Source organism: Bacillus rossius, chromosome 3 (assembly GCF_032445375.1).
Source record: "Bacillus rossius redtenbacheri isolate Brsri chromosome 3, Brsri_v3, whole genome shotgun sequence".
Taxonomy (NCBI): Eukaryota; Metazoa; Arthropoda; class Insecta; order Phasmatodea; family Bacillidae; genus Bacillus; species Bacillus rossius.
The window spans coordinates 97,500,143-97,514,066 of NC_086332.1; the positions used below are offsets into that span (position 1 = coordinate 97,500,143).

The window sequence follows — 13,924 nt, forward strand, 5'->3', positions numbered from 1 at the left end:
CTGATGGGGGATTGAAATGCCAGGTAACTTGGTGTTCAACCAGCGACTGAGCAAAGGAGTCATGTGTATCCTTGCTTGACATGAAGGCTCTTAGTCCAGTCAACAAGCGACTGGCACCGACAAAGTTAGTCCCGCAATCGCTGTGAAGGTCAGAGCATCGCCCCCGACGAGACAAGAAACGGCGAAAGGCAGCTATGAAAGCATCTGTTGTCAGATCAGAGGCCAGCTCCAAGTGGACTGCCTTGGTGGCAAAGCATACAAACAGGCACAAGTAGGCATCCTGGATGCGGGCCTTCCGCAGTCGGGACATGGTGATTTTAAAGGGTCCAGCATAGTCGACTCCTGTCTTGAGAAATGGCTTGGCTTGTGTGACACGATCGACTGGAAGATTACCCATGGGTGGGTTTCGAGGCACAGGGCGAACTCGAAAGCATAAAGTACACTTCTTCAGCCGTTGAGGAATGAGGCCCCGAGCACCTACAATCCAGAAGTCACGTTGCACAGCAGACTGTAGTATGGTGGGACCACAGTGCATCAGATGGATGTGAAGGTGGTCAATTACAAGGTCTGTCAATCTGTGGTGTTTGGGCAGTAGAATTGGATGTCGTTGGTTGTAAGCCAAGTCTGATAGTTCCAAACGTCTGCCCACCCTGAGAATGCCAGCAGGATCCAAGAAGGGAGACAGCTTGAAGAGTGGACCCCGATATGGTTGGTTAGCTTGCAGAGCTTTGATATCAGATGCGAATGCTGAAGCCTGGGCTAAACGAACCCATACCATCATGGCATCTTTAAGCTCATTAGCATCTGGTGGACTACGGGGGGGAAGTTTCTTGAAGCGCAAACGTTGCACAAAGCGGAGACAATAGGCCGTAATGCGTTTGACCTTGCTTAAAGATGAGAACCTTTCCAGCAGCGTAGTGTCTGCCAGAGGGTTGACACTATGCAAGGTAAAGATCCGTTGTTCCATCACTGTTTCGTCCATGGTGTCCATCAAGCCGGTGAGTTGTGGCCATTCCTCTGGTGGCTTATACAGCCATGATGGACCGGTCCACCACAGCGAGTGGTCAGCTATCTCACTTGGAAACAAGCCCCTAGAGGCACAATCAGCCGGGTTGCTGTCTGACAACACATGATTCCAGTGCTTTGCTGGGACAAGGTCATGGATTTGGCCGACACGATTTGCAACAAAAGTTTTCCATTTATGAGGTGATCCACGGATCCAGTGGAGGACAACTGTAGAGTCTGTCCAGGCAAATATTTGGTCTAGGTTCACATGAGGTCCATAATTTTGCAAGATTCTATGCATTGTGCGAGCAAGCAGCAAAGCACCACAGAGTTCCAGGCGAGGCAATGACACTCTTTTAATTGGGGCTACCTTTGACCTTCCAACCAGAAGGTATACAGATACTGAGCCATCAGGTGAAGTGGCTCTGAGATAAACAACTGCCGCATAACCTTGCTCCGAACTATCAGAGAATCCATGGATCTCTAGTAAGAGTTCTCTTTGGGTCACTGGGACAAATCTTGAAATAGTGATGCTAGCCAGACTAGGAAGCTCTCGCTGGAACCGCTGCCACGTTGCAAGGATGTCGGCAGGAGGAGGGTCATACCAATCTATGCATCGAATCCACAAGTGCTGAATGAGGCATTTCGCAAGCAGGACCACAGGTGACAGCCAACCTAGAGGGTCAAATATTCGCGCCAAGTCGGACAGTATGCTCCGCTTCGTAGCTGTCGAGGAAGTAGGTTGAACATTGTAAGCGAATGCATCCACTTCAGATTGCCACTGCAGACCCAATATTTTGACGGTGGGAAGTCCACAAGTGTTGTCCAAGGGGAGAGCCTTGCTGCCCTGCACCAAGTCTTCGGAAAGCCAAGAGAGCAGAGATAAATCATTACTGGCAAATTTTCGCAACTGAAAACCACCAGCCTTGAGGAGGTCAATTAACTCTCTTTGCAATGAGATAGCATCACGTGCATTGGGTGCTCCAGTTACAACATCATCAACATACATGTCTTTTAGGAGGACTGATGATGCCCGAGGGAATCTATCTTTCTCATCTGCAGCCAGTTGATGGAGTGTGCGGATAGCAAGGTAGGGTGCAGATGACACGCCATAGGTAACAGTGTTGAGCCTGTACTCACAAACTGGATCATCATCAGATGGTCGCCACAGAATTCGTTGAAAGTCGCGGAATTCCTCTTGAACTAGAATCTGACGGTACATCTGTCGTATGTCAGCAGTAAATGCAACTGCATGATCTCGAAATGAGAGAAGAACGTCAGCTATGTCTCTCTGCAGTTTGGGTCCCGTAAGTAATTGATCATTCAGAGAAGTTCCTTTGCTGTCCTTGGCCGATGCATCAAAGACCACACGTAACTTTGTTGTACTACTGTCTGGTTTCAAAACTCCGTGATGCGGAATATAAAACGACGGTGTAGTCAACTGGGGTTCCTGAACCATTGACATATGACCCTGGTCAACGTAATCTGACATAAATTCTATATAGGATGCCTTAAAATGAGGGTTTTTGTTCATCTTGCGTTCAAGGTAGTGAAAACGTTTTAGTGCTTGAACACGTGATTCCTCAAAATGAGGTGAAGGCTCCTTGAAAGGTAAGGCCACACTATATCTACCATTCTCATCTCTTCTGCAAGTCTCGAGAAAGATCTGTTCACATCGAATGTCCTCAGAGGAAGGCTTTGGGGGTACAATAACCTCTTCCACCTCCCAAAACTGCCGCACTGTGTCGTCAAGTGTTGGTGTAATAGAATGAAGTGATACACAACTGAGCGATACTGCAGATGTTGGTACTCTCCCCATCACTACCCATCCAAAGACAGTGTCAATCGCTACAGGGACCTGGGTACTGAGACTTAGTGTGCGTCCGCTCAGCACATAGGGAAACAGATCTGCCCCAATTAGCACGTCAATAGGCCCAGGCTGTGCATAGTGAGGGTCAGCTAGTTGCAAATGGGAAAGATGATCCCATGAATGAGGGTTCAGTTGTGTTGTAGGCAGTGAGCCAGTGATCTTAGGCAAAATGAAGGCAGTGAGTGACAATCGCGGACCCTCCTGACCAACTGGTTTCACTAAACAGTCAACTACTCCCCTAGCGACATGCACTGGTACCTGGGAAACACCGTAGACTGGCAGAGCTGCCTTTCGACGTATTAAGCCTAGCCTCTTCACACAACCTTCTGTCATGAAGCTGGATTGGCTGGCAGAGTCCAAGAGTGCTCGAACTGTGTGAGTCCTGCCAGAGCTGACTGGAATTTCTATGAGTGCAGTGGACAGCAAAATCGTAGATGGACTATCTTGATTATGCAGTTCGGATGCAGCCAAATATTGTCCAGGAGATGAAGCACACAACGCATTCACACCATCATGGTCTGGTGACTGTGGTCGCATGTCACTAAAATGAAGTAGTGTGTGATGTCGAGAGTCACAAGACCGACAATGAGAAGACGAAAGGCATGCACTTGCATGATGAGACGTTCGCAAGCAGTTCAAACAGAGGTTTCCTGACCTCACCATCTGATACCTTTCCTTTGGGGATGACTCAAGGAACTTGGGGCACTGGTAGATTTCGTGAGGTCCACTGCATATGACACACTTCACTGACTTGGAAACAGTGTTTCCTGCGAATGACTGATGTTGCACATATCTAGAAGCTGGCTTAGAATAAATAGACGACTTGCTCTTAAAGGTTTTCCCAGACGTCACTAGCTGTGACTCAGCTGCACGGCGATAACCCTCTAAAAATAACAAAAACTCGGTAAGCTTGGGTAACTCTGCTCCCTTGTCATTAATAAACAGCTCCCACTGGTTACGCAAAACCTTATCCAGCTTAGCTTCAATGATATGCAGCAACAGCGGGTCCCATTTTTCAACATTGACATCCAGCACTCGTAATGCCGCAATGTGCTCTGCCAGAAGAGACATCATCTTATTCACTGATGCTGGGGCCTCTAATGACACAGATGGTATTTGCATAATTGCTTCAATGTGCAATGAAACAATCAAGCGCTTGTTACTGTACCTCTTAGACAGTAGTTCCCAAGCAATACTATAGTTCGAATCAGTCAAGGGTAATGCCTGAATTACTGCCAACGCGTCACCAGACAAAGATGACTTTAGGTAAGATAGTCTCTCTACATTGGTGAGACTTCTGTTGTCTACAACTAGAGCCTCAAACAGGTTTGAGAAGCTGAGCCATTCTGTTGGATTACCCTGAAAGTGGGGTAAATCAATAGCTGGCAGACGGGGTGACGACCCAGCTGCACATTGATTACGTGTTTCTTTGTTCCGGTTCTTAGAATCCTGCACTAATGTGTCCCAGATTGCATTAACTTCATAATAAAGATCGTCGAAGTGATTTAGCCTACTTGTATGCCTTGTGTCATCAAAATCAACTTGCTCCTTGCATGCCAATTCATAAGCCAAATGGTCATCTTCAAACCCATTACGAAGCTGAGATAAGTCCCGACAGGTTGCAAAGAATAATGACTGCTTGGAAGTGTCTGTAGTAACCCTTTTGGCCAGATCCGCGGCACGCTGTAATCGGTTTTCGGCACGCTCCAGACGTCGCTCCAGAGCTGAAACACTGTCAGTCATGGTTGTGTTTATTCTACTTAAGTACACTCAGTCAAAAATGGGAGCACCAACTAAAAATTTAAATGTAAACGATTTTTCAGCAAAAAATCGATTCTGAACCGAGCGGTGTTTATAAAATCGATTTTATAACTAAAATCGATTTTAAACCGAGTAGTGTTTAAATAATCGATTTTCAATGTCTGCGAATCGATTTTGTATCGATATGTGTAGTAATGCCGAACAAAGACTTGGCAAAATCTATGTTAACGGTCTACTTAATAATTCAAAGTCATATTTCACCGCCAGTCTTAGAAAACACGCAATCCTATAGCAGACCGGTCATTATCAGTATCTGGTTACCGTGGAAAGATAAGAAATAATAGTGCGGCACGACACAAAAGGCTTCGTCAGCACCAACACCGTCAGTGTGATAAAGGCAATTTTTATCTTCCCTTACGCACTCAGTTCTTATCTTCCCTTACGCACTCAGTTGTTATCTTCCCTTCCACGGGAAGCTAATAGCACATTAAGATGATAACCCGTTCACGTTTTTATGGCGGGGCAACGACGGACAAAGGAGGCTCGGTACAATGAACGACGCAAACAAACACTCCGAATCTCTCCACGTAACTAGAACTGAGCCCGATAGCTCAGTAATCGCGGTTAGCGGATTGATCCGGCCCGGAGGACCAAATGTTTCGTACTGAAACTGTTACCAGATAACATGAAAGTCAAAAACGATAGCCGGACGTCCGATGACGCCGGTACCAGACGAACCACTGAGTCTTTCCTGATGGCCACCAGGATCGCTTGAGTTAATGGCAGCGAAATGGCGCCATATTTGAATTTTGAAGCATCCAACACTTGAATTAGTTAACATAAATCTAGGGTAAGCACTATTTACAAATCCAACAGATGGGTTATCACGGTTGCCATCACCACATGTGGAGGAGGAAAGAAGTGAGCCATGGTTAGGAGAGGAAATATTTTTTTTCGCACCCTTTCGCACCCTTTCGCACCCGTTGGCAGCATCCAATATTGCGGAAGCTACTCGGAAAGATGCATTGTTATTGAAGCTTTCCGACATCATTCTACGGGGGTGGCCTAAAACCGTGGCACCGGAACTGCAGCCGTTTGCAGACAGGAAGCTAGAGCTGTCGGTGGAGCAGGATCGTGTGATCTGGGGGAGTAGAGTGGTTATTCCAGTGGTGTTGCAGAGCAGAGTTATTCAACTGTTACATGAAGAATATCCAGGCATCACCCGAATGAAGATGTTGGCTCACAGCTAAGTATGGTAGCCGGGTATGGACAGCCAGATTGAAGAAGAGGTGCGACAATGTGAAGTGTGTCAATTGAACCAAAATGCAGCGTCTCCAGTACCACTGCACCAGTGGAGCTTGCCAGGTAGAAGATGGCAACGAGTTCACATGGATTTTGCAGAGCTTCACCAGCATAAGTTTTTGATCGTGGTGGATGGGTTTTCAAGGTGGCTGGAAGTATTGCCGATGCAGTCCACCACTGCTTTTCATACGTTGGAAAAGTTACGTACCTTGTTTGCAGCATTTGGGTTACCAGAGGTAGTGGTGACCGATAATGGCCCACCTTTCCAGTCTCAGGAGTTTAGTTGTTTTTTAGCATTGAATGGTGTAAAACATGTTCGAATGTTACCGTATCATCCACAATCAAATGGCGCAGCTGAGAGACAAGTGCAAACACAGTCAAGGTAGCGTTAAAACGGCAGTTAAAAGAAGATCAGAGAGGAAAGAGGGGACGCTCTTTACAACATAGGCTGGATGTGTTCTTGTTTGCCTACCGTAACACTCCCCATTCCATTACAAAGAAAACGCCGGCAGAATTATTCCTTCAGCGACAACCACGTACCCGTTTGACCCTGCTTAAACCATCCTTCACAGGTAGGATGACGGAGAAGCAGGAGCACTGTAACTCAGGCTGGACACAAAACGGGGTCCACTTAGGGAGTTTCAAGAGGGTGAGACTGTGCTGGTGAAAACAGTGAGAGGAGAAGAGGCAAAGTGGGTGCACGGGGTGGTGACAAAAAGAGTAGTGAAGTTACTTACCATGTACAGGTGGGAGACATGGTTAAGTTAGTGCACGCAGACCATTTGAAGATGCGGATTCAGCCAGGAAAGTAGGTGACAGGAAGTGGGGAGGAGCACAAGCAGAGTGAAGCAAGGGTGAATCGCATGAGACCAACAGGTAACCCCACAGTTTCCAGAGAAGTACTAGAGGGGACAAACACCGGGGTAGGTCTACCTGTGTAGATCCAGCAGCAAGAGGAGGATGCGAAGCCAAGAGGGAGCAGCGCAGCAGAGGGAATAGGAAGTGAAAGTGACGAGGAGCAAGAAGTGTTCAAAGGTTTCCCAGTGTCAACACCAATCAAAACTCCATATCGTAGATACCCAGGTAGATTGGTGAAAGCACCGAAAAGGTTAAATTTATAGGGACAGTTTGAGATGAGAAGGGGAGCGTTGTGTTGTTGACTTGAGTGGCAATTGTTTCTTGTGTGCGTGCGAGCGCCAGTTAGACAATGGCGGATTTGCAAGCTTAGACTGTTTTGTAGCTGTCCAAGTCAGAATGATAAATACAATAATCATATGCATAATTACTATGTACTTGGTCACTGCCCCTGCACACAGTGTCCACTAGCTAGGTGTATGGGTCTCACTCATCAGCCGATTCTTCCGTAGTCAGGCCAACCCACGCGTATCGCACTGGGTTGTTTTTAATGGTGGCTCTGCATGGTTGCTCCCGTCTCGAAAGCAGGGCGGTGGGGGGGGGGGGGGGGGGGGGGGAGACAGGTAGTGCTGTAACTGAGGCTGAAGCTCGCTATGGTAAATGTTTTGTTTCCTTTAGAGGCAGGTTGTGGGTCCTCCTCAACTGGCTGGGGAATGGCACATCAGACTTGAGTAAAGACTGTGTTCGACATTGCTGCTGCCTACAGCCACGTCTGGTGAAGGTATCAGTCTTCCTGGATGCCAGGTTTCTCATTTCACAGGGTACTATTAAGTGTAGGACTTAATTCCTAGCATATACTTAGTAAAACATAAACACTTTTACTGTTGTAGTTGCTAAGTCACAATTTTATGTAATTACTTGTTTCAGTTTAACGAGCATAATGGCAGATGCTTTTGAAATCCGGGAGTGGAACTCGTACGGACTTCCAAGGGACAAAGTTTCTACAGAAAATGGAATATTTGTGATGAGAGCAGGCAAGTGGCCTCTCATGATAGACCCACAAGAACAGGTATGATTGAACACAGATATCATTTTTTTACAATTTTTTATGCTATTTATTATTATTATTTTTTAATGTGGTGTGGTGAGATATGAAACCAACTGTGCCTGAACAGATCAAAACTGTATTTATACATTATATATAACAGTTCAAAAATAAAGCTCTTACTTAATTTTTATTAAGAAAAACAAGATGGTTTGTCTCTTGGAAGAATATTATCCAGACGATGGAGAGGTAAGCCATGTCATGATGCCGCCTGCCGCTGTCGCGCCAGCCAGCCAGACTAGTGTCGCGCGCCCACTTACTTTGTAGAAGCTACCGTCACCACATTTCTAAACGCAATGTCAGATTTATTTTACTCCTCTTATAGGAACATAATTTAGAGTATTCAAGACCATACAAAATAAATGATGTGCGTTAACGAATGCTTGTGAGTAGGTGCAAAAATAAACCAATGAAAACATTATCATTCACTTGTGCCTTTCTTGCGCGTGCTGTCTAAGCGTTAGTTCATTGCGCTTCCGCTTGTAGCGCTGAAACTTGTTCCTGTGTTTATTGAGTTAGTGAATGTATCTGCGATCATCTGGATGTTCCTGTTCTGGAATTTTTAATTTTTATTAAGTAAACTGCATTAATAATGAAGAGACAAGCTTCTATTCAAAACTTTTTTACTAAAAAACAGAGTGTAAATAGCTCTGTTAGTGACAGTCCTGACATTGACTGTGCCAGTAACAATGTTTCTAATGGTGTTGCAAGTACTAGTGCCGTTGATCCAGCACCAGCTGCGGAAGACTTCAAGCAAGTAAGAAAAAATATATATATCATATTGGAAACTATGGTCAAAGCAATTCAGTTTGTTTGTTAACGAATGAAGAAAAAATTACGCTTGTAGAAAATATTTGGAAACCTCATCCTGTATACAAATTTCCTTCTACTTCTAGTAGTTCTTCTATTTCAAAACAGACTAGATCTTTTCAAATGAAATGGCTAGAAGAATTTGAGTGGTTAGCTTTCTCTGAAGATAAATCGGGGGCCTTTTTTTAAATATTGCGTAATATTTTCGCACTTCAAAAGTGTAGGAATAGGAGATTACCAAGAAACAGGAGCATTAATAATAACGGCTTTTAGTAATTTAAAAAGCCAAGGAAATTTTTCGTAAACATGAAAATTGCTCGTACCATAAAACATCAGTTTCGATTGCTGAAAACACATAATCAATTGTTACAAAAAAAAAACAGGGAAAGACTGATCCTTATCATACAAACAATAAGATTTTGCGGAAGACAGCAAATCGCACTAAGGGGTCGTCCATTAATCACGTGATGTTTTTTAGCAAATTTTTAACCCCCCCTCCCCCCTAGTGATTTATGGTGAGGTTTAAGACAAATTACCCCCCCCCCCCCCCCCCCCCCCAATAAATCACGTGTATTTTTTGGTGCAAAATATTTTTAAAAATTTCGGAATATTATCTTTAAATATAGGTATAATCTAATTTAATTCTGGAAGATTAAGCACAGTGATAAAAATGTCCACACACACATTTAGGTTGCAGGTTTATTCTCACTGGCATAAAAATAATAAAGGAAAGGCTTATATGTGATTTACGCATGTATTCGGCGCCAAAATCACAGTCTTACTAGCGACTGGCAAGCCGAGCCGGGTGGTTCATGTTGCGGCGGGCGGGGATATTGTTGCCTGGCTACGGCGAGTCAAGGTCACGCATCGCTTTTCGGTTTAGTAGAAATCGGGCGGAAAAAAAATACACGTGATATCTCTCTACACCCCCCCTCCCCCCTTGTGATATTTCGTGATTTTTCCCGACCCCCTCCCCCCCCTCCCCCCTTTCGAGCCTCACGTGATTAATGGACGATCCCTAAGAGGTCATCGTGACAGTGGACGTATAAGCCTAGAAGAACCAGAAAATAATGACGGAAATTTTCGATCACTGCTGAGATACAGAGCAAATAGTGGCAATAATGACCTAAAAGACCAGTTAATGCTTAGTGGAGGGAGGACCATGTACACAAAACAAGCTCATTAACACGTTTGGTCATTTAATCCAATCCCAAATTGTGAAAAATGTCAGGAAGTCTATTTTTTATTCCGTTTTAGCAGATGAAACAACTGACATTGGTCAAATAGAACAGTATTCTCTTTGTGTAAGGTATGTTGAAGACCAATCATGCAATATTAGAGAATATTTCTTAACTTTTGTCCCCGTTTATGACATTACTGGTGCAGGCTTAGCTAACATATTGTTAGATACCTTGTCAAATTTAGTGCTTGACTTAAAGAAATGAGAGGTCAAGGATATGATGGCGCTGCCACGATGAGAGGGCAATTCAGAGGGGCACAAGCTGCTATCAAAGGAAAACTACCACTAGCTTTCCACACACATTGTTCTTCACATAGTCTAAATTTGTGTTTGTCAGATGCAAGTAAAATTCCTTCTATAAGAAATTGTATGGGCATTATCAAAGAAGCCTGCGGATTCTTCCATATGTCAGCCAAAATAACTGAAATATTGAAATCAACAATATCTGACTGTTGTCCTGAACAGAAAAAAAAAAGAAACTTATTTCATTATATGAAACACGATGGGTGGAAAGGCACGACTCAGTGATTTTATTTTAAGAGATTTTAGAACCAATTCTCTTCTCTCTTTTGAAAATAGAAGAAGAATCATGTGACTCAGCACCTAAGGCACATACTCTTAGTAGTTCTATCAGTCAATTTCAATTTCTTGTTAATACTTTTTTTTGAGCCAGATGCTGTCAACTACACATAAATTATCTGTGAACCTTCAAAGAAAACACATGGATCTTTCTCAAGCCATTGCAAATGTTACAAGTGTCTTAGATCTGCTATCTTATAAAAGGGGAAATGCCAATGACAACTTCAAATCCCTGTATGCTCAAGTAAAGGAATTTGCTACAAAACTCGACATTAAAGAAGAGATTCCTAGAGTTTTCGCCTTCAAACAGCACGCAACAACGTCCCTTACAGCACAGAAGAAGAATACTACCGACAAGCTGTTTATGTACCTTACCTTGATGATTTTTGTAATGCACTGAAGGAACGCTTTGAATCTCACAAGGATACAGTTGCATCCTTACAACAAATCCTTCCAGAATTTTGTATCAAAACAGATTTATGTTCATTGGAAGCTGCTTTCAATTTCTACGAAGATGATTTGTCACATAGAGAGGTCGTGCAAAGTGAGTTTATGTTGTGGAAAGAAAATTGGAGTCAGGAAAAATCAGAAAATCTTTCCATACAGCCATTAGTTCTCTAGAAAAGTGTGACAAAACTTTCTTCCCTAACATTTATAATCTCTTGAAACTGCTAGCATTTCTGCCTGTTTCTGCCGCAACCGTGGAAAGAAGCTTCTCAAGCTTAAGAAGATTGAAGACTTACATAAGAAATACCACATCAGAAAATAGGCTTAATGGATTAGCATCACTTTCAATCCATTGAGACATTAAAATAAGCGATGAAGAAGTTTTTGATAAATTTGCTGGTTTACCAAGAAATCTGGACTTTGTTTTGTAAACTTTACATAAAAAGAAAATTTTTTAAATGTACTTAAATCATTACACCCTTTTTATAGCTCCAAAATAATATTAAACCAACATTCTTTTCCATTGTACAAAATTAACTTTTGTTGGGTTGTTGGGAGAAGAGGGAAAAAAATCTTTACTAAAAAAAGGTAACACATTAAGTAAAAAAGAACAAATTAAAGGGAAAAGGGAAATCAATATAAACGCGAATACAATTAAATGTTAAATACGCTTGTTTTTCAAAACAACGAACTTTTTCAAAACAACGTGCTATTATATAATAAAGAATCAATGCAGTTCTGTTATAAAATTAACCGAAAACATAAATAAATAGAAATAATAAATATATTGTTTAGTCTTAAAACTTTCCTCAAAACTCTATGTAAACTATACATAATCATTAAATGAGAGTTGATTAAAAAAAAGCAAGCATAAATAATGGTAAGCTCGGTCATATTGCACCCCCCCCCCCCCCCCCGCCCTTCATCAATTTATAACCTATATTTGCCACTGATCAGCATGCTCATAGACAATTTGTGTAACTGTAATTACTTTGTTACTCTGAACTACTGCATACACAGTGTGATGCCATGAAAATAATCACTCAATATTTTTAATTAAATTTGTGTACAAAGTTACAAATTATCATGAAGTATTTCATGAAGTGTAATAAAGAGGAATGCACTTTCCTCGTAGACATAACATAACATAACTGTTTATAAATGTTAATAGGCATGTTATAGAAAAAATTAAAAAAAAAATTTTTTTATAACAATTTAAGTTTTGTATCTTCATTAGCAGACCTATGAAAAAATTTGCTGTACTTTCTACATTGACAGCATTTTTATAAACTTTCCAGTGAATCTGTTCCTTCCATTTCCACAATTAATTGATAGTTGACTCTAATTAACTATCTCCAGTTTTGGTTTTTTAAATTAAAAAAATTAATTTTAATATTAAGAATGTACTTGAGCATGTTATATGAATATATTAAATAAATCTTTCTCAGTACATTTACATTCCTAACTGTTTTTTTTGTTTACAATGCTACTTAACTACATATTTATACTCTGGTACAATTTTTGCATTAAGATTACTTAGTGTTTGCAATTGTTCAGTCAATTACCTATCTCTATCTTAGCCAAAGTCAAAGATCATAAAGTCATTTTTAGCATGTTGACTTACATTGCTAGATCTGTTACTTAAGTGCCCACATTGCTGACAAAATAGCACTAAAATATATTATGATAACCAGTTGCTTCTTTTAAGTGTGTTTTGTTATCTTTCCTCTTGACATTATTACTGATTCCAGGCCAACAGTTGGATACGGCACATGGAAGCGAAGAACAACTTGAGGATTGAAAAGCTGACTGATAGCAACTTCTCCCGGGTGCTGGAAATCTGCATTCGTCAGGGATTTCCATTGCTTGTTGAAGAAGTGGGAGAGTTCCTGGATCCTTCGCTGGCTCCATTGCTTCTGAAGCAGATATTCACAGAGGTATTGCAGCTGGACAGAACAAGATACGCTGTTTATGTCAAGGAAAAAACAATCAGAATGATAATTTTGCTCCCTTGATTTACAAGCATTATTTTTTCTGGGGCGAATAACTAAATAAATATAACATACTGATACTATTTTTTTAGTAATAATTATCGATCTGCATTATAGATGCATAGATAGAAATTATCACTGTCATGCTTTGATATTATATTTTCTTTCAATTTTGTTGGATTACGTCATTTCCCTATGTAAGTGAAATGTGTGTATCATTGATTTTGGAATGAATTTTTCAACTAATTTTTAAAGAAATATTTAAAAGCAACCAAAATTATTACCATCGTAAAGTTTGGAAGGATTATGTGGCAGAACACGTTTTAGTTATACCTATAACTGCTAGCTGACCAAGCTGGAAAAATAATTGTAATTAATATGGTTGTGTAAGGGTACACTTATAATATGACGACACACGTTATGCTGGACTGATGTGACCCAAACATAAACAAACACCTCGTTTGTTTACAAACACAGGACTGCATGAATGGCAGATGATATTTGTCAATACATGAGTGCCTAACATTACTTAGCCCTGTTTGCCATAACTTTAAATTATAATTAAGGAGACTGACCTGTAGTACAAATAAACAATATGTGATTTTCCAAGAAATTGTAATAATATTAAGGAAATTGAGGCAAAACGATAACATAACATTGAATTACATTTATACTTGATAATAGCTAAAGTTCTCTGAGGCACAATGTGACTAGCAGAAAAAAAAATGTTATTGAAACTGCAGGACGTTACGAAGGGCACCCGGCTCAACAACAGTCCAATTCATGTTCAGTCTCTATTGTTGGTATCCAACACAACACGTAGATGCCGTCTACACATTAAATAAGGGTGGGGGTTGCTCCGGGCTAAAACTCTGTCGGTAGGCTATTTCTACCCCCAGGACCTCTGGGGGGACCGCGGACAGTTACTATTAGACGGCACAGTCTCTGCGATAACGTCT

General features: G+C 41.7%; 1 protein-coding gene across 4 annotated transcripts in view; it reads left to right on the top strand.

Moving 5' to 3' along the window:
• Positions 1–13,924, top strand: part of LOC134531065 (dynein axonemal heavy chain 6) — a 491,808-nt gene that overhangs the window by 358,778 nt on the left and 119,106 nt on the right. For all 4 annotated transcript variants that reach the window (XM_063366586.1, XM_063366584.1, XM_063366585.1 and 1 more), the window contains 2 exons: positions 7,721–7,862; positions 12,726–12,911. In XM_063366586.1, the coding sequence (XP_063222656.1) occupies positions 7,721–7,862; positions 12,726–12,911 (328 nt within the window). The remainder of the gene's footprint in view (positions 1–7,720; positions 7,863–12,725; positions 12,912–13,924) is intronic.